Raw genomic sequence first — 22,584 nt, 5'->3', positions numbered from 1 at the left:
ACACTCCCCGAAGGCTTTGGCGAGTCTTATCGATGTTGATGGTCCTTTGCCGGATATATATCCGGTACGTTTCGGTAACAAAGCACCATTAAAGTACTAGCCCGACCATCTCGGGAACGATTTATATGACCACATTAAACCTTCTAGGCCATCCCGCCCTCCTCGCCCCCTATTTCCATGAAGAACTTGGGGTCGCCAAAGCCTCGGCTGTTAATGAAACAGGATTCGCCACGGATAGCTGATGTTGACAATTGGGTTGGAGAAGCTATATATTGTGCTGGCAGCCCCTTGAGAGGGTTGCGCTACACAACCCCTTGAATCAATTGGGTATTTTAGTCGCCTCTTACGACAGGCATACCTACCGCCGGTATATTCTAAGCCCCCTAATCCGCCGGGGATGTGTGTGTCAACTATTAATCGCAACCGATTCAGCTATACGTTATACAATATGACCAACATAGGTGCGTGTCTGTGCTATTCAGTACAACCCGTTCTGTAGCGAGTTATTTACCACTGCCCTGAGTCCTCAATAATTGACGATAGACGTGTCTCCTAAACATTAACTAAGTGATGATAACCGTTTTTCTTTACCCGCAAGTGTAGATGTATATGCATGTAAAAAAACCATGGCTAATATTCCAGAAAATTGAGAAGTAAAACCTCGTAAATCGTGTTATTATAATTATATATTATATATATAAGTAACATTTTTCATTCTATACAAGTGAGACACATACATACATATATCATTCCATATTTAAACAAAAATAAATCCAAACAGTTTTGATTTTTTAATAAATCATATAAAGTACCTGAATTATAAATGCAGATTTCGTTCGCTTTCCCGTGAGTTGATTTTAATTCTAAATTATTTTAAGTGCGTTATCCAGGCGTAATTTCGCAAATGACGTAACCGATTTTGTAGGGCTAAGGATATAGGCCAGCTATCAGTGTTATCAATACATATGATGCCCATCATATCATGTTATCGGAAGGCATTTCATATAAAAGTTTTTCATTTCGATGTGGACCATAACATTTAACCACATTTGAATTACACTTAGATATATGTAACTATAAAAAAACTTAACATTTCGAATTAAGATGTGCTTCAGGCCGAAATTCGACCCCTCAGTACTCATTATCATAATTATATATCACAACTAAGTTGAAAAACTACAGAAAAGGCAAACTTTTTCTAATTTTTTAAGAAAGTTTTTAAAACTAACATTTTTTTTAAATAAATTAAAATTATTTCAAATTGACAGTATAGTATTGTTCGTAAGGATAAAACTGCCAAATTCACTTTGATAATACCAGCTAGTCGATCTTCAATCAATGCAAAACGACTAATCTACCTACAACTAAGTCGGTAATCGATTGTAAACAAGAGCCCTAGTACATACATACGTGTTGACTTTTCAACTGGGTCTAATGATAAAAATATCTTCTAGTAAGTCTTTATCAATACTTTCAAACCGGATAGCTATGCAAAAAATTCGGCTATCCGGATACGTAAACGGAAAATCTGGATATCCGTATGTCCGGATACTGGAATATAAAAGTTGAATATCTGCATATCAGAATTGAAAGAAGCAAACATCGAAAAATTATTCACAAAATATTTTTGTAGATTATTAAATTAACGTGAAAATTAAAAGGCTACAATTTTACAAACAAGTGAAAATAAAAACAGTGCCATTTGTTTATATTGTGAAAAAACGCTGTTAATTGATTTAAATGCCGCACGAATTTATTGTTATTAATGTTAAATAAACATATATGGTACATCAATTTGTTGCTTTCACTGGATATCCAAAAATACGGTATTTAACCGGATATTCATAAATCCGGATATCCGGACAGTTTCACAAACGAATATTAACCGGATATCCATGCCGTTTGGATTTTATCCGTTTCAACGGATATCCGTGTGGATATCCGGATATTCGAATATGCGGATAGTCCCAGCCCTAATATGTATGTACATAATCATTAGTTTGTTACTCTGCGTACTCGAGAATTTTAAATATTTATTTGGGCAATTCACAAGAGGCTCGATTGATACGAAAGTCAGAAGTAAAGAAAATATTAGCAGTTTCAAGAATTTAACTACCGAAACCAGAACAAAACACTACCACGAGTTGCATTTTCAAAACATCTGACAAAGGATGGCGGAATAGGGTTCCAAAATTTTTCACATTTATACCATGTCGAAAACATCTATTTTGAAAAAAAAAAAAAATATTGAATAAAAGTCAATATTTAATTTTTTACATTCATACATACCCACATAATATATATAAAAGTTCGTACGCTTGAAAGGTTTCACCCAATACCCAACGTTCAAACTACACCATACAAAAATTTAAGTGCAATAGACCAAATGAAAATTTTTTTTTTAATTTTGAAACAAAACATTTACTGGCCCTGAATTTTCTAAGTGTTATTTTTGAAATGTACACTCTTCTTATATATAATTTGTGCTAGAAAAAAATTGTACGCTTCAAAACTCACACCTATAGAACGCAGGGCCTGCTTACACACACCCAAAAATATGGAACATAATTTTAAAAACACATAAATATATTAATAGAAAAAAGCAAATAGAACTAAGTTAACAAATTATAAAAAGGTAGCATATGAATATACCCAACTGCGGGAGAGCCAATGAAGCAAAACAATAGAAATTCTTCGAGAAGAAATCGGCAGCTAAGTGAAAGAACACCCTATTGCGGCAATCGGCTCCGAAACTCTATCTCAGAACTCTGTTCAAAAACATCCGATTTTGCTCAGGATTCGCACAAGAACGCCAGATAAGAGCATTCTTTTGAAGAAGAACAACATTTTTAATTATGTTTTATATTTACTGCGTCGAATAGGAAACAAGAAGTGGGATCATTCCGAAAAAAAAAACAGATAAAAAAACTGGAACTAAATGAGTGTCTTACGCGTGAACTCAAATTTCTGAGCTTCAATTGTAAATTTCTGAACTTCAATTAAAAATTCTGAACTGCACCTTTAATTTTACGAACATAAATTCTGAACTTTCTGAACTAAAACTGACAAAGATGTAGTCCATTTGGTCTTCTTCTATCCCTCTATAGATCTATGAACCCCATAAATTTCAACTATAACTTGTACTTTGCTAGACTAAAATGTGCCCAGTCCATAAAACAGCATACTGAAAAAGATTCAGAAATCTCAAAATAAAAAGATCGAAATTTTCGTAAAAATTTATCGACAAGTTTTTGGGATTGATTTGAATAGTGCCAGATAGACAATTACAAAAAAAAAAAATTATTAATTGACCAAATTTACAAAGTTTAACTGCTATTTGCGTGTTCGCTGGCTGTAAGTATGTTGAAATGCTTGGTTTTTAAAAAAAAAACCTTAATTAGGAAGTACTTCGAACAAATTTAAGATGAACAGGACCTTCTTCAAAAAGTTTTTGAGATGAGGCGTTGCGACCGACAAACGATATAGCTTGATCTGCCACTTAGCCCTCGAAATACAGAAACCAATCACTTGTGTTCATTTATTTCGTGAAATAAAAAAATTGTTATGTTTTGATATTTTTTTTGTATTTTCAATTTTATATAAACAAAAATATGTATTATTGATATTACGTTATGTATTAAAACCAACTAGAAAACAATCCATTTTTTAATCAAATAGTTATAAATAAATAAACAAGCATTTAAAACATACTACAAACATACATACATATGTACACCTTTATATAATTGAATAGACACTATTATGCATATATATTATATATATTAAATTTATATGTATATTATATATTGTATTTCATTCAGGGACCGCAAAAAAACGTTTGTTTTATTTTTAATGAAACAAACCGAAACTATTTTCCAAAGCAGCAACTTTCGACTATTCAAAAACAAATATACATAAACATATTTGATATTCCAAAAACTACTACATGCATGCGAACATACATACACATTCAAGCACACACACACACAAATGCATTAAGATATACATATTTGTGCAAAATACAAAATTCAAAGAAAACAAGTACACTTTTACTAAAGAAAAATTTAGTATTTTAAAATTGCAGAAAAACAGAAGAAACAGAAAAATTATAAAAATTTAATATAAAATCGAAAGCATATTTACAAACATACAAATAAATTAGATACTTGCATCAAACTTATATTTACTTAAAATGTAAAGAAATAACATAAAAAATACAAAAATGAAGAAAGAGCAAAATTAAATTTTGAAAATAACGAAGCAAATAAGCAACAAATTGGCGCCGCGATATTGTCGCCGTCTAAGTGGATGTGATAAATGTTTTAAATATAATGCAAACATTTAATAAAATTGAGGTAAAACAAAAAAATTAAGAATATACATACTTACATACATATATGATTTAAAAAATAAGTTTAACAATTCAGGTTTTGAAAATTGAAATGATAGAAATTTATATTCTTTATTATAAAATAATTTGCTTTAAATATTCGATATATATGTACTTTGCTAACGAGAGGAAAAACAATGCTTGCAGAAAAAATTTACAATCCGGTGGCGCTAGAGTTAATAGCTTTTTTGATACAGCATCGGCGCTGACACATGAGTAGATTGCATGATTCAATCACAAAAGGTTTGCTCCGCTGACAAATTTTTTTTGACAATTGTAGCCATTTTGCTCTCAAATCGAGTTGACAAGCGTTAACTGTGTTGTTTCTTTGCGATTTTTCAAAAAATATTAGTAGTAGAAATGGGAAGCAATTGGTTAACAAATACCCGATAAGCACTGAACTGCATAATTCCTTAGAACATTTTTTTTTAAGTTTATAATGAATTTATCAACTATGCCATGATCTATTAGCGTGGCTGAACATAAGCAATTTAATGAAAAGCACGGGCACCAAGGAATAGTGCATTTTCGTAACCCTATGAACATATGAAACCTAAATCAATTTAAAATTCACGAGCCGTACCCGTGCGCATCTTGCGCAACTAATATAAAAGTCTTTTATCAAATATCAACAGAAATCAGCTGTTCTATCAATCAATTAAAACTTACAGCTTGCGCTGCCATCTGGCGTATGGTAACAACTGCCGGTAATGCAGTCCAAATATTAACAATATTGCCATAGTACAAATAGATTTCATTGTGTGCTCACAATCGTTTATTTTTAACAAATTATTTTAATAAAATATTGCTAAACAAAAGCACTACGACCAAAATTGCCCAAAGCTCGCTAATAGCCCGAATCTCCATGTTTATAACCAAAACTTTATTTATTTGGATTCCAAATAAGAGCGAAAAAGGGACCCGTACATAAAACAGCAATTAGAAATAATATATATGATGATGATTGTCCAACGTCAAAAACTCGACTAGTAAATCGATTCATTCATTTTATATTTGGAATATTATGTAAATACTTATGTATTTGGAATATTCGGACCTCGTGAGTTAGTATCAAACGAACGTGTTCAAAATATTCTAAATTAACGGTTTATCCGAAACACTTTCATGAATACCTAAATGGAAAAGAGCTTTCCGAAATTTCAGAATAAAAAGCTTAACTCTTCTGTCAAAGTCAAGTCCAGAATATAAAGTTCTAAGAGAATAAGCAAATAGCGCAGCGCTAGCACCTCTGACCACGGGTACCACACCATGTTATCATTTGGGACCAAAATTCATCAAAGAAAAGGACCAAATCTCAAAATGAGGACCACATTTTTTTTGTTGGTATATAAACAATTTAATGTAATTAGTAATAATATTCATATAAAACCTAACCCTGTTGTTCTAGCTGTGGCATGATACCCAATTCGGCAAGCACTGTGTCATGGCGCTATTACGATGCCCACTCTCAAACATCCTCGGTGGATATTTCTCAAGACATTTAATTTACACTGTTGTGTATGTTGAGAGAGGTATACCCCAAAGTCTGTAAAGTGTGATATGTTGAGAAGAAGTGCTCCCTAAAGTACATATTGTACATCAATACTGGGCCCCCCTTCGGGTTGCACAGAGACGCGATTGAGAATGCTCTGTAAACTAGATTAGATCTAGACCCCAGATTTTAGAAATACTGCTGAGATCTCGAAGCAGCTGATAGATTAGGTCGTAGAAAGCTTCTGGTATTTGCCAATATGGTTCTTGATGAGGCTTTTCAGTTTGGTTCGAAAAAGCTTCTAGTAACATTGTTAACACATTCTGAGTATGTGGAGATCTTAAAGTTCGCCCAGTTCATACTAGTTTGCCAAACCGCGAACACTTCTGCTAAACCATGCCGTAAATTATTTCTAGAGTTCCAAGTATATTCTCGCCCTGTCGGTGTAGGTTTGTATGCCGATATTATTATCATACCTATCAAGCCAAGTTAAGAAGCCATGGACCAGCAGTAGTTGCCTTTAATACCATTATCGGCTAGGGACGCCATTTCTAGGTGCACATCAATTTACAGCTGTAGAGCTCCATTTAGCTTCAAAGGTCTGCTGGGCACGAATAAAGCATATTCGGCGTTTACCTTTATGTCGTTTGAGCGCAGCTACAGCGATTCAGTTAAGCAAGCAGTCAATGGGTCTTTTCACACTAGCCGACACGACACCGAGAACGACAACTGTGGGAACACAAATTCAATATTAGCCGTGTCTTTTAAACGGTTTTATTTAGCTTGAGTTGACAGGCTGCACGGCCGTTGTGAACGAATCTTGTAATTAACATTTAAGTAACTTCCCGATAAGCTACAAGCTTGAAACTTGGAATGTAGCTCAGAACCCGATGACAATGCAATAATAAGAAAAAAATCGCCGCTAGGTGGCGCAAGGATCGAGATATTCGCAAAATTCGCATTTGTGGTCCGATTTGGCTCATATTTGGAACACATAATACATGCAAGAATAGAAATCGACCTGTGAAAAAAATCGCCGCTGTGTGGCGCATGGATCGAGATATTCACAAAAATCGTATTTGTTGTCTGATTTGGCTCATATTTGGAAAAAATATTGGATACAGTCCGGTAGAAGTGACATCAAAATATTTTTGAGTTGGAGGAGGGACAAGCATACGTGGCGCAGAGTCGAGTAAAGTCTTTGGAAGGATTATGTATTGAGCACTTAGGTTGTAACAAATTGTCAGGAAAGAGTCCTTGTAATAATGAGTCACTAAATGAACTAAATAGAATGAGAAATAATAGGCAATTAAATAAAGACAAAAACTTGAAAATAAAATAATTAAAAAAAATTTTTTAAGTTAAACGGTTTTATTGAAAACAATACTTACATTAAGTAGTAATAATACTTAAAGAAAGAAAATAATTAGGTAGGTCCTAGTACATCACACTCCTCATCAGTCTAGGGCGTTGATCAGACAATTAAATAAAAGCGTTGGGCGCGTGAAATTTCTAAAAATGTGAGGCGTAGCATAACCTGATTAAGGTTCAGTTGGTCTTGTATATGACTGTCAATAGAAATTTGACGCGTCCAATGCTTTTATTTAATTGTCTGATCAACGCCCTAGACTGATGAGGAGTGTGATGACTAGTACCTAGGGCCTACCTAATTATTTTCTTTCTTTAAGTATTATTACTACGTAATTATTTTCTATCTTTAAGTATTATTACTACTTAATGTAAGTATTGTTTTCAATAAAACCGTTTAACTTAAACATTTTTTTTAAATTATTTTTTTACACGCGTATACGTTTCGTTTGCGCGTGAAAAAAAGCCTATCCTCGCTTAGATAATGCTCAGGAGACCCATCTAGCGGCTGTGGTTAAACAACTAGCTACAGCAACAGGATGTACCGAAAAGCGGAGACACAACGCTCTGATGGCCATAGGGTATAACATATAGCTGAATCAGTTGCGGTGAATTGTGGACACACATAGAATACATAGAATTAGTGTAGAGGGTGAAACAAAGACACATATTTCAGTTACATCTGAGTATAATGCGTATTGAAATTTAGTAGGACAAACTTTATGAGCAGCAATTTCAGAGGTGTATTTAAAGTTTGTCGCTTAGCAGTCCATATAAAGTTTAAGCGTAAACGGATATACGCGTGTTAAAAAACACGGCTATTATATGGACACGCTTTCACACTTGCCGACACGACAGCTTTATGCAGTTGTCGGCATCGAGATGCCGGCGGGAAGCAAGCATTCCACTCGTGTCGTCGTCGACAAGCTGTTTTTATTTGTTACATTGTTTGTTATTTTATGAGCAGTGTTGTTAAATCGTGTCGTGTCGTTTATAATGTGAAAAAATTGTGTCGGTGTCGGTCAATGTCAAAACGCCCAAATCAGTTTTAGCTTCTACTTGAAGCAGTAAACATCTCATGTGTGGATTCTATGCTCAAACATTCGCTATGTAAACCCATACTACTCCAAAACAAGCTGCGTTTGTATTCGAAACTCTGCCGACGTTGTGCACCACTGTCCTAGGTCCATGGTCTCTGTGCCGTGTTATAAATCTTATGCAACATTTTGTTTATTATTAAGCTTGGAATTAATCTATAACTAATTTTAAAGCGCTCAAAGATCAATAATAAGCAACTCAAAACTTCTTTATATTTGTAAAATTAAAACCCAGATCAGAGGGCTATATTTTGATATAAAATACTTTTAGGCCAAACTAAATTTATTTTTGAGAACAACTAACTTTAAAATATTTTGAAAATCTTAACACAAACATTTTAATATAAATATATATATTTTTTCTAAAAATATTGAAATTAGCTTTTATGTGAAAAGTGAAAAACACAAACGAAACTAACACGGCGCTAGCATTAGTTTAAGTTTTTATTTGTTTAAGATTTTTATTTGTTTAAGGTTTGTTGAATATAATTTTTGTGTGATTTTCTACCAATAAGAAGTATTTTGTTTTTCATGCATATTAATTTTATTTGCTCGTTCAATTTTTATTAAAAAAAAAAAAACAAAAACACGAATATTATTTATAAATTGTATTTTAAAAAAGTTAGGCTAAGGTAAATAAAGTTTTTATACGTGCTTTTACTTTAGAAAGAAATGCAAAACAAATAAAGGAAATTTAACAGGAACATACCAAAATTTCTATGTAGTTTGTGTGCTACAAAAATATAAACAAGATGATGAATGTCCTGTATGTAACAACAAAGAGAAAACCTATTTACTTGTATTTGTATATTATTAAAAAAAAAAAAAAACAAAGCATTTAGGATGCTCAATAAATTTCTGTTTTTTGTATCACTTGAATTATGATATAAAAAGTATAAATTATGATGATCGAAAACTAACTAAAAAAAATATTTTAAAAATGTAAAAATCAATGGCTAATTGGAAATATAATTTATTTAAAGTAAGAGATATTGTATAACTTTCTGTGTCACAAAATGTGTAGCTATGGGGTAGTGTGATGTGTCGGGTCCTCTGTTTTTCATTAATGTCATTAATCAAGTCATTAGAAGCGACCTAAGGTCAGACGACAAAAACCTTGCCAAGGTCTTGTGCTCTGGCCAAATCGAGGTTTTTTCAAGCCAAGTGAAACTATTTTTAAATCAAATAAAGCTTTTTAAAATCAATAAAATGAAGCTTTTTTGAAATCAAATAAAATTTTTTGAAATCAAATGAAACTTTTTTCAAATCAAGCTAAACTTTTTCAAATCAAATAAAAATTTTTTCAAATCAAATGAAACTTTCTAATTCAAATAAAATTTTTTCAAATCAAACAAAGCTTTTTCAAATCAAATGAGACTTTATTTATTCAAATCAAATTAAACCTATTTTGAATTGTATGAAATTATTTTCAAACCAAACTCCGCGTCACACAGGGCAGACGTGAAAATAAATTTTTATCCTGAAGACGGTTACCGTGGAGTAACCGAAATATATTGGTTAGAAGAAAAACACTTGTGTTTTATTTTTTACGAAAATTGACCTAAAGCCAGCCTAACAACAAAGTTCAAATGAAACTTTTTTCATAAAATCAAGCTTTTTTGAAATCAAATGTAACTTTTTCTAAATCAAGTAAAACTTTTTTCAAAACCAATGAAACTTTTTCCAAATCAAATAAAACTTTTTTCAAATCCAGCAATGAAGCTTTTTCAAATCAAATGATACTTTATTCAAATCAAGTTAAACCTGTTTTAAATTGTATGAAACTCTCCTCAAACCAATTGAAAATTTTTCTATAAAATTAAGCTTTTTGAAATCAAATGACACTTTTTTAAATCAAATGTAAATTTTTTCAATCAAATAAAAATTTTTCAAATCAAATGAAACTTTTTCTAAATCAAATAAAATTTTTTCAAATCAAACGAAGCTTTTTCAAATCAAATGAGACTTTATTCAAATCAAATTAAACTTATTTTAAATTGAATGAAACTATTTTCAAACCAATTGAAACTTTTTCCATAAAATTAAGCTTTTTGAAATCAAATGAAATTTTTTTTAAATCAAATGCAAATTTTTCTAAATCGAATAAAACTTTTTTCAAAACAAATGAAACTTTTTCTAAATCAAATAAAACTTTTTTCATATCAAACGAAGCTTTTTCAAATCAAATGACACTTTATTCAAATCTCAAATAAAACTTATTTTAAATTGAATGAAACTATTTTCAAACCAATTGAAACTTTTTCCATAAAATTATGCTTTTTGAAATCAAATGAAATTTTTTTAAATCAAATGTAAATTTTTCTAAATCGAATAAAACTTGTTTCAAAACAAATGAACCTTTTTCTAAATCAAATAAAACTTTTTTCATATCAAACGATGCTTTTTCAAATCAAATGACACTTTATTCAAATCTCAAATAAAACTTATTTTAAATTGAATGACACTATTTTCAAACCAAATGAAACTTTTTTCAACAAATTGAGCTTCTGTCAAATTAAATGAAACTTTTTTGAAGTCAAATAGAACTTTTTCATATAAAGTTAAGCTTTTTTGAAATCAAATGAAATTTTTTTGAAATCAAATGTAACTCTTTTCAAATCAAATTTAACTTTTTCAAATCAAATTAACCTTTTTTCAAACCAAATGAAAGTTTTTTAAAATCAAATGAAATTATTCTCAAACCAAATTAAGCTTTTTCGAATAAAACTAAATTATTATGAATATATTTTGCGGATACTCGAAGAATACCGAGCAAATCTCGGTCGCCCAGGTACTATACCTTGAACAAAGCAAGGTTTTCTTAACTCTTGTTTTGTATTTTATAGCCACTTACATGTAGATTAATCCGCAATTTACTCAAAGATTCTATCATTAACGCTTCAAGCGCTAGGTGAGATGTTCGGTTCAGCGACAAAAATTTACGAATAAATCGTTTATTGTGTATATCTCTTGAATAAAGCAAAAATTCAAAACTTTGTTTGTTGCATTATGTACCAACTTGCCTGTAGATTGAGGCAAAACTTAATTAAATTTTCTACCGTTAACGGCTAGAGCGCCAGGTTGGTTAATCGGTTTATCGATAACTAATTTACATTTGTGTATATCTCTTGAAGCAAATCAAATCGCAAAGTTTTTGTAAATTGTTCCGTATTTTGACATGTACTTCTTATCCTTAATCCTCCAAAATGGGAACTTATCGGTATACAAATGACTCAGCACCTAAATTGTCCTATATAAGACACAATTTGACTCAGAGCTCCATTTGGCTTGGTTAAAGAATATAAAATAAATAAATGTAAGGCGCGATATCTAAGGCCGAGCTTCTCTTCCAATTTGTGTCGTACTCCTCTTGATTTTCCTTACAAATTGGCCGGACGGGACCTACATGTTTTATGCCGACTCCGAACGGCATCTGCAAGGCAGACGAGTTTTCACTGACAGCTTTTCATGGCAGAAATAAACTCGGAGCGCTTGTCAAACACTGCCGAGGGCCGACCCCGCTTAGAAAAATTTTCTTCTAATTGAAAAACCTTGTTTCTAAAATTTTGATGTTGCTTTGCCCGGGGTGTGAACCCAGGGCATACGGTGTGGTAGGCGGAGCACGCTACCATCACACCACGATGGCCGCTTGGTTAAAGAGATATTAAGAAATCCACAGTAGTTATGGACTTAGTGGCTTAAGCGGCAATTTTTTAACCTTGAATGAAGCTGTGCCTCAATTAGCAAGTAGGTAATACAGAATGTAAAAAAAAAATGTTTAAATTTTGCTTAGTTTAAGAGATATACACAATAATCGAATTAGTCTTCGATTGTTGTCACTAAACCGGATATCTGGCTTTATAATACAAAACAAGAAATTTTATGCAATTTAAGTGTTGGGTCATTTGTGTACCGATAACCATTTTTGACTTGAAGTGTTGATGATGAAACTTTATATCAAATTGTGGATTAATCTACAAGTAGATATCTATATATTGCGAAAGCAAAAACTTTGTCGTTTGGCTTTGTTCACAAATTGGTAGTAGTAATCGATAAACCGATTAACCCATGTAGCGCCTTAACCGTTGATGATAGAACCTTGAGTCAAATTGTGGATTAATCTAGGCGAATGAAAAAAAATCAGATTTTGCTTTTTTCAAAAGATATATACAAAAATCAGTTAGTAGTCAGCAATGATCAATTAATGTTGAAATTTCGCTTTTAATTTTTTTTTTCAAAATCTTATCAGTGGAGCAGAGTTGGTCATAGTGTTTACGAAAAATGGAATTAATACGTCAATTTTTTTAAGTGAAACTACCTTCAATATTTATACCTTGTTTAGGTCCATTGCGAGTTTTACCCCAGTTAAAGATGACTGGAGTTCAACGTTGCCACTCCGTTCGATTTAAAATCGCACTGAAAACCGGACCTTAGTATATGAGTTGTTCATGTTATTAACGAGACAAGTGAAGAGTAAATGGAATAAATTTGAATATGGTGGTGTTGAAACAATACATCATTTTAAAGAGACAAACATACAACATTATATTTGATTAGCTATTACATATTTATTTTGTATAATTTCAGTAAACGTACCTATGTATATATTTGGTTTTAATATCTTTTCATGAAACGTATATAAATAAACCTACTTATTAAATTGTTTTTTTTTTTTTTTTTATAATTTTAAATTTTAATATCACTGCTCAACTACATACTCCCTATAAGTAAAAATAATCACATTTCTTTTTTTTTTTTTTTTTTGATTTGATCACAAAATACATTCAATATCTATCAAGTTTTGCTGTTTGCTGGAAGCCTTTACAAAACGGCCGAACATCGGCTAACTGAACTTTTGCAAAGTTGTAAAATGATAAGAACAATGACTATTCTATTATTGAAGTTTCCTTACAAGAAATATATTTAAAAAAATAAAAATGTGTGTAAAATATTCTTCCACAGTTCGGTTTTTTGTTCACCTGAGCCTATCCGGCGGCCTATCCTATCTACCCGAATATGATCGGAGCCGAAGTTTGTTCGCATTTATAAACTATTGCACTCCTACTTACACTTATTTAAAATATAAAAAATTAGTTTTGACAAAATCATAAAATTTTGTATATTCAAGCATGTTAGTCAATTTATTTTTATATTTAATATATTTATAGATCATTTTGCAATCCATGCCGCACTATAGAAATTATGATTCTCTTCTTTTCTTATAATGGAAAGGAAAATGTATTCTGTTGAGTATTAGCAATTTAGATACATCACTATGCCGCTAGTAATTAAATCAGCGGTCACCATTTAGTTGAATAATTATTGGCGCCACTTCACACGTATTATTATTCTCTTTCGTCTTTATTCGTATTTAGTTGTCGCTGAACAAGCCGAGTAGCAACATCTGGTGAGGCTTTTGTTTATTTGCGCATTTGTGAAAAGATATTTTGCAAACAAATGCTCATGCGCTTGTTAACGGTTTCATGTTAACAATTTATTTTGTTTAAATTTTTCCTTAGACTCAAGCAATAAAGTAGTATTTATATGGCATATTTATGAATTACTTTTTGTGTGTTAACAAACATACGTGCATATGTCCTAAACTACTACTAATAAGATGATTTTAGTTTTACTCGCACAGCCACATTTTGAATTTTGGCGACCCCTGAATTAAATGCTGCACAGCTTCAAGAGCACTCAAAGCAGATGAGACAAGAAACAGCTAAGCACACATGAACACAACACCTAAGAGAACATAGAGCCATTATTCGCACAGTTACACAGTAACAAAGAGCGCAGATGACATTACTCACACATATACATAGAAGACAAGCAGATGAGAGAAGTAAATTAACAACTTATCGAGAAGGCTGTTCGCGAAAGTCCAGACCTTGCAAGAAACAGGCGCATGAGGTCACTGAGAGTATAAAAGCGGACGGCGGATAGTCAATAAATTCGATTTTAGCACACTATAAGTGAAGTACGAGAATACATTACTACATCTACTACATAGTAGTGTTGGTAATAAAGATCATTATTTGCATTTATTTATTCGTTAGTTCAGTGATTCAAGCGATAACGGAAAGTGCGGAATTATCGTAAACTTGCTGAAATTCGCTAAAGTATTTATTGCATTTTGGGTATTAAACTTTAGTTGACTTTTTCTTTGAAATACAACAGTAACAAGCCAACCTAATAAAACCGCACTGCGTTTTTTTAGCGCACGCAAACAACCGGCGTTTTTTGCCCAAACCCAAATAAGCATGCGTAAAGCATGTGCGCAAACGTCAAATCTAAATGTCACGCAGAACAAAAATTGGAAATTGGGTTAGGTTTTCACGCAGAAAATTCAATTTGAGTTGCTCTCATACAAGTTGTATGTGCATGAGACATTTTTGACAGAAAATGATTTGCGTGCGTTTATATTAGGTTGGCTTGAAGTATTTCGACTTAAAATACATAGGAAATTCTAATTCCCTATTCCGTGGCCAAATCCACCAAGCTATCGACTTTTTGGGAAAAACAATTCACTTCAAGGGGTCTTAAGTTGCAGACGAGGCTGCACACGTTGTTGTTGTTGTAGCGATAAGGACACTCCCCATAGGCCTTGGGGAGTGTTATCGATGTTGATGATCATTTGCCGGATGCAGATCCGGTACGTTCCGGTACCAAGCCCGACCATTTCGAGAACGATTTGTTATGACCACATGCGACCTTCTAGGCCATCTCGCAGAGCCTCGGCTGTTAATGAAACAGGATTCGCCACGGATATGTGAGGTTGACAATTGAGTTTGGAGAAGCTATATATTGCGCTGGCAATCTGAAAGGGTTACGCTACACAACCCCTTGTATCTATTTGGTATTTTAGTCGCCTCGTACGACAGGCATACCTACCGCGGGTATATTCTAAATCCTACAAGCCGGTTGTTTCTCAAGCGGAAGTAGTTGTCGTGACTAAAGCAGTAAAAAAAATGGAGGAAAATAAATTAAACTGCCCCGCATGTATTTTTATATTAACAGCCAAGTAGCAAGTTTGTTTAAAATCTCTTATAGCACACCATGCACAAGTTTGTTGCGACAGTGTAGGCAACTCCCTGGAAAGTGTCAGGATAGGGAGAAATATACATACATCTATATTCGGTCCCTGAACATATGAGAATAGATGAAAATGGAAAACAGGGCACATTGCTAGAAGATTACACCGTAGACGTTCAAATTAGTTTGAACGAAAATTGCAGGTGTAGAACAAAGCGCAAGGCTGCAAAGCGCCGAAGATCATGTACATGTCTTACAACCTTAAACAAAGTCACTGTTATAATTGAAAAGAGGGGACTTTAGGTTCATGATGGGTATTCTAACTGGACACTGAATTCTGGCGTCATATGCTTTTAATATAGGCCTTGTCAGAGATGGCAGATATAGGTTGTGTGATCTAGAAGCAGCAAGTGGCATAGATCCACGGAAGCTTATAGTATTTGCCAAGAGGGGGAGGGGGGGGGGGGGGGTTATTTTGTTACATAGGGCCATGTGTCTGATAGGGTTTTTCAGTCTGGTCATTCAGTCTATGTGAGGTCCAGCCAGTTTATCCTACCTTAACTCCGGCCTTCATTTTGGATATACAACGTGAAATAATTCTTTATTTGGATTCTTTAACAAAGGAGGAATCATAATTTAGATGTTGCGGTATTGAAAAATTTTACCTTTCAAAAATCGGCCCGGTCTAGTATATACATTAGGGTGGGTCGATTTGTATGGACGGAAGTTAACCGATATCGCGCCATCGATTTTTGGATAGGATTTGGGCTCAGGAAAAAAAGTTCTGCTACGCAAAAATAATTTTCGAGCCTGCGAAATTTCACTTTTTTTACTTTTTTTCGACTTTGATTTTTAAGGTTTTTTCATGACCTACTAAAAAAATTTTCATTTCATTGTAAAATGTCCGACCCAAAAATGTTCGCTAAAAACAATAAAATACATATGAAATTTTTTTAGTCAGTCATGAAAAAAACCTTAATAAAATTAAAGAAAAAAAAACTTTTTAAAAATAAGTTTTTTTATTATTGGTTAATAAAATTGATTTTGATGGTATAATTAAGAACATTTAGGACCTCCTTTACTTGCTATCACAATGTAACACGCTTTTATTAGAACAATTAGGACTGTGATATAAACTGTAAAATTTAATAATTTTGGTGTAAAGTTTTAATGTTAAAAATATATAATTATGTTCAGTATGGAATTTTTTTGTCGCAGACGAAGAAGCCTAATTATCGTTAAAGGTTACAATGAACTTATAAAGTTTTATATTTCTTTACAGTCAAATTATTTTTTACTTTTTAGTTAATTTTATTAACCAATAATAAAAGCTAATTTAAAAAAAATGTTTTTCTTTTAATTTTATTTTTAACCTTTTAACAAGTAATAGAAGTTTGTTCTTAGAAAAGCTGTTTTCTTAAATTTAATTTAAATATCAATTTTTTTTAATTTTTAGTAGGGTAAAATATTGTTTAAATTAGTTATGTAATCTTTATTTAGTTATTTGTAACGTTTCTCATCCTATCCATTTCTTTTAATGCATCAACATTACAAGGTTTCTAACTTTGAACAGTCAAGCTCTTTTTGTTAAAAATTAGGTGGTGAACCGTCTTCTAAAACGTAACATTTTTTCAAAACAACTGCAAAATTGTATGAGACAAATGCTAGTAATCAGTTGTAAGATTTTGACGTCTTTGACAACTACACCAACACAATGTTGTAAACGGTAATACCACAAAAAGTTGTTAGACTAAACAACTCAACCAACATTTTTTTTGACAGGTTGAGTTGTAATCTGTAATACCAAATTGCGAAATTTCAATCCCAGCGGAGTTGAGTTGTAAACGGTAATAGGGGCATTAGGCTTTTATTATTGCCAAAAATCTGTAAAACAAAATCAAGTGCGCAGAAAAGTATGCAACATTTAGCGATAACAGCCTTACTTCTACGTTCGTTGCATACACAAACAAAGCGAAGTTACCTGCGTTCTTGAAGACTTAGGTTTTTATGGCAAGGTATGCACAAATCTTTACCGATAACTCTGTTATCGATTAATTTATCGACTTCTCGCAACGTAATATTGCATTGTCATCGGAGTTATACATGCGTGCAAAATTTCAGCTCAATCGGACACCGGGAAGGAAGTGTATCAAATTTAACTTGCAAGATTTGATTACAAACAACAGCTGTTGATGAGTGCTATAGTACAGAATAATTTTCATACACCTGGGTGCCTAGGGTCTCGAGATATAGGCCAAAACGTGGACCCGGGTACCCCTAGAATGTGTTTATACAATATGGATATCAAATGAAAGCTGTTGATGAGTGCTATAGTACAGGATAATTTTCATACAACTGGGAGGCTAGGGTCTCGAGATATAGCATAAAACGTGGACCCGGGTACCCCTAGAATGTGTTTACACAATATGGATATCAAATGAAAACTGTTGATGAGTGCTATAGTACAGGACAATTTTCATACAACTGGGAGGCTAGGGTCTCGAGATATAGCATAAAACGTGGACCCGGATACACCTAGAATGTGTTTTTACATTATGGGTATCAAATTGAAGCTGTTGATGTATGCTTTAGTACAGAGTAAGTTTTACACGGCTGGGTGACTACGGTCTCGAGATATAGACCAAAACATGGACCCGGATACACCTAAAATGTGTTTTTATATTATGGGTATCAAATTGATGCTGTTGATGTGCGCTATAATACAGAGTAAGTTTTACACCGCTGAGTGACTAGGGTCTCGAGATATAGGCCAAAACATGGACCCGGATATCCCTAGAATGTGTGTGTATTATGGATATCAAATGAAAGCTGTTGCTGAGAGCTCTAAAGTTCATTGTGATATTCGATTTAGTCGCATCAACCTGGCAAAACTGATAAATATGCATGCGAAGCCGAAATAAAGGCAAGAATTAATAATACCCACATACCTATTTACATACGTCCTATTCGATTTGCCTGAAATTTCGTATATAAATTTGCCTATATTAATATTTACGATGCTTTTTTCCGGGAAGTATACCAGAGACGGACTGGGACTAGGATTAGGACTAGGACTAGGACGGAGACTGCGACTCGGAGTGGGAGTGGAACAAAATACATACCACCCTCTGGGACTGGCAATAAGAGATGAAGAACAAGGAGAAAAACTTGAGAGAAGAGAAAAGAGAGAAGGAGCCTGAGAAAGAGAAACAGATAGAATGAGAAGAAGATGGAATGAAGCGAAAAAGACGGAGGGAGGAGTGAATAAAAATACTAGGAGAAAGTGTAGAGGGGTAGGGCAGAGTTAGACGGAAAAGCTTATTAAAATGTATGCAGATAGGCCAAATTTAGGGCAGAACAACGTCTGCCTGGTCTGCTAGTAATAATATAAAAATCAAAGTCGAAAATAAACCAAAAAAAAAAAAAAATAATAAATAATTAAATTCCGCAGGCTCGAAAATTATTTTTTTTTTGGGTATGCGTAGTGGAACTTTTTTTCCTGCGCCCAAATTCTATCGAAAAATCGATGACGTAATATCGGTTAATAAATCGACCCAGTCTAATATACATATTTTAAAATTCTAGAGCTATTTGAAACACATTTTATAATATCATTAATAATATAAATACATAGTAAGTATAATATTTCATTTGATGTACCTACATTTTTATTTTTATACATGAATAGTTTATGTATATATATAGTACCGACAAACTATATCATAATTATATCAGATTTATTAGACTTAGTACTTTTGGCATTTTGTTTATAAAATTATAATATTTAAATATACATGTGTTTTTTTTTTATTTTATTTGTTTATAAGAACACATACGACATGAAGACCTAGTATTACATGCATACTTTCGCTTGCCTCCTTTATACATGCTTTTATGGCTCAACTATATGGCTGGCTCATCTCATAAGCTGATTTTATTTTTTTTAGTTTCACTGGTGTAGGGATTGTCAAAAGGAAATGATAAGCGTAAAATGTAACCAACACATTGACAATAATTTTCTGTCGCGGTGGTAAATTTTTCGTAAAAAAATAGTTTCACATAACTTTCAGTTATTTTTTCAGTAAATTCATCTAATTTAGCGCATTATTTTCCCAGAACACACAAGAATATGTAGCAAATTTTCTCCCAATTCCATTCGCCTAACACCAACATGCAAATTTTGACAAATTGAACAAAGGTATGTTGTTGCTGTAGAGACGAGCCAACCACAAAGTTGAACCATGTGTAACCCTTAATTGTTTGTCTGAAATATAGCCGAAATCCCGACAAGTCATTATTTAAACAATAAATCCCGAATTTTTCGGAAACTTATTTTTATATTTTGTTAGGATTTAAGTAGACGCTGATTCTTCGGTGTATGTTGTACCGTTATTAAAAATGTATTTGCATAAAAAATATGCTACCGAAGTTTGCAATGCAATGGTGCTAGACCAATCCTGAATTCACTTATTACGTTATCTTGATATTGTAACGATTTTGGGAAATTCCTGATTATTTTAGTTGTCAAAATGGTATTGTGACGAATTTTAGCATAACTAAGCTGTTAGTAAATAATCACGCAACAACAAAAACATGAAGCAGCCCCTCTTACATGTGTGCATTAAAGCTAGCAACACTTATGTAGAAGGCGACGAAGAGCTATCTCACACACACAGATGTAGTCATCAGCCGAAGTAGTACACACGTATATGGCTATAAACTACAAATATACATGTATGTACTTATATAGCTGGTAACCAAGTATGAGGTACAACTGTTCGCGAAATTACTAGACCTTCGGAGAAATGGGTGAAGGAGGAAACCGAGAGTATGAAAGCAGCGCATGCTGAGTAATAACGAATCCGTTTTTATTTAAATACGCTATTAGTGAAGTACTACTCCCATAGTAATCTACATAAAGACCAGTTTGTAATACTGAATATTGGAGTGATTTATTCAACAGTTTAGCGATTCGAACGTTAGCAGAAGGTTTCAAATAAGCGGAATATCCCTAAATCCGTTACAGTATTTATTTACAACACTACTGTCGCAGTAGTACTTCACAATCACAATGCTCGCGTACTCACTAATAGCGTGTTTTAAACCAAACTGACCCCTGTTTTCCTCAGCTTGTGCTGCTTTTGTACTCTCGGGTACCTCGTTCGCCCATTTCTGCTAAGGTCTTTTTTTTCTTCAAAAAACTGTTGTAAAAACGTTGGATAACAGTTTTTTAAAAAAAATATTTTTTGGGTTTTGGGGAGTGGTTTGGTCGAAAAATTTACCCTTTCGTCATTTTTTTTGCAAGGTCGAAAATTATTTTTTTGGGTATGCGTAGTGGAAGTTTTTTTCCTGAGCCCAAATCCTATCGAAAAATCGATGGCGCGATATCGGTTAACTTTCGTCCATACAAATCGACCCACGTTAATATACATATGTGCGTATATAGCATTTATAACCGCACGAAATTACTAACATTCGCCACAATATATTGTCATGTTTTGCTTTTTTATACCATATTTTTGTCTTTCTATATTATTTCTTGTCGCTAATTTGAAAGTCGGGACTTTTTATCTTGACCGTAATGAACATTATTTTCAATACAAAAACACAAAAAATTGACATATTTTGCTTAAGTGTAATTCCATAAATGTCTCATAGTTCGACTTTAACATCTCTAGCTTTACATAGAAACTTTGACGTCTCAGTAAAATAACAATTAGTTATGCCCGGTTTTTCGGGGCGAGTTAACCTTTCTTTACTTTAACTGGAGTTTAATCTCGCACTGAAAAACTTAGCATAAGTGTTAATAACTTTACGCTACTTTCAATCAATATAAGGTACACATTTTTATACCTTTCATGAACCTGAAATGGAATATTAACTTTGGTCCGAAACGTTGAAAAATATAGAAGATGCTCTCACCATTAAGTATACCGAATTGATCAGGGCGACGAATTGAGTTGATATAACCATGTCCGTCTGTTCGTCCGTCTGTCTGTTTGAACGCAAACTAGTCCCTCAAATTTTGAGATATCTCAATGAAATTTGGCACAAGGATGAATTTTTTTATTATATTAGACATTTGTCGGATCCACAGAATCGGACCACTATAACATATATCTCCCATACAACCGATCGTTCAGATAAGACGATTTGGGTCATTTCTGCCGCAAATTAGAAAGTATAAACGTGAAACTCGGTGATATATATTCTAATATATCATAGAAGATATCCTGAAAAAATCACTTTGATCAGAGCTATATATAGTATATATCCCATACAACCGATTGTTCAGATAGAAAGATTTTTGGCAATTTCTCCCTTAATTTCCGATATAAAAATGTTAAACTTGGTGATATTTATTCTAATATATCATAGAAGATTTCCTGAAAAAATCACTTTGATCGGGGCTATATGTATATAGTATATACCTATCCCATACAACCGATCGTTCAGATAGAAAGGTTTTTGGCCATTTCTCCCTTAGTTTCCAATATAAAAACGTGAATCTTTGTGATATATGTTCTAATATATCATAGATTTCCTGTAAAAATCATTTGGATCGGAGCTATATATAATATATATCCCATACAACCGATCGTTCAGATAAGGGGGTTTTTGCCATTTTTTATTTCATATTTATATTAAAAATCGTTTAGGTATGTACATCTGTTCACTATATATTTCCTATCTTATACATCCTATTATTTGGAGATTACGAACGGGATAAGATTATTGTTCAGCCCCATTCATGAAAGGTATGAAGTCTTCGGCACAGCCGAAGACAGTCCCGTCCTTACTTGTTTATATTAACTTAATCGCTTTTAACATACTTTCTTAATCATTTTAACTAATTCTTTGTACAGAATGCAATCTCTGCTGCGCGGCTTACAAATTTCACGATGATCCAAACGTATGCCGCAAACATCACCAAAACCGGGATCTAAAAGATAAGAAGAGGAAAAGATGAAAAGAAAGTTTTTATTCAATAAATTTTATACAACTTTAGTATATGGCTAAAATGTCAGATTTTGTTTTCTGGTTAGAAACATTATGGTAGGTAAATTACTAGGAAAATTTAAGTTGTGATTTACCCTACTACGCGTTTCCACGCAACCGCGTGTTCTTCGGGGAGTATAGTTAAAGTTTATTAAATATTTATTACAAATTGCCTTTTCCAGCAGAATAACCACTTCAAACTT

The 22,584-nt window shown here is 32.9% G+C and overlaps 1 protein-coding gene across 2 annotated transcripts in view; it reads right to left on the bottom strand.

Moving 5' to 3' along the window:
* Positions 1-14,381: 14,381 nt before the first annotated feature.
* The window catches only part of LOC137237871 (uncharacterized), an 80,804-nt gene continuing 72,601 nt past the window's right edge, over positions 14,382-22,584 (bottom strand). For both annotated transcript variants that reach the window (XM_067762194.1, XM_067762193.1), the window contains exon 8: positions 14,382-22,325. In XM_067762194.1, the coding sequence (XP_067618295.1) occupies positions 22,207-22,325 (119 nt within the window). In that variant the 3' untranslated portion in view covers positions 14,382-22,206. The remainder of the gene's footprint in view (positions 22,326-22,584) is intronic.

This window comes from Eurosta solidaginis, chromosome 1 (assembly GCF_040869045.1).
Source record: "Eurosta solidaginis isolate ZX-2024a chromosome 1, ASM4086904v1, whole genome shotgun sequence".
Classification (NCBI taxonomy): domain Eukaryota; kingdom Metazoa; phylum Arthropoda; class Insecta; order Diptera; family Tephritidae; genus Eurosta; species Eurosta solidaginis.
The sequence above is the reverse complement of the archived record's forward strand: the minus strand, read 5'-3'. Positions and strand labels throughout refer to the sequence as shown.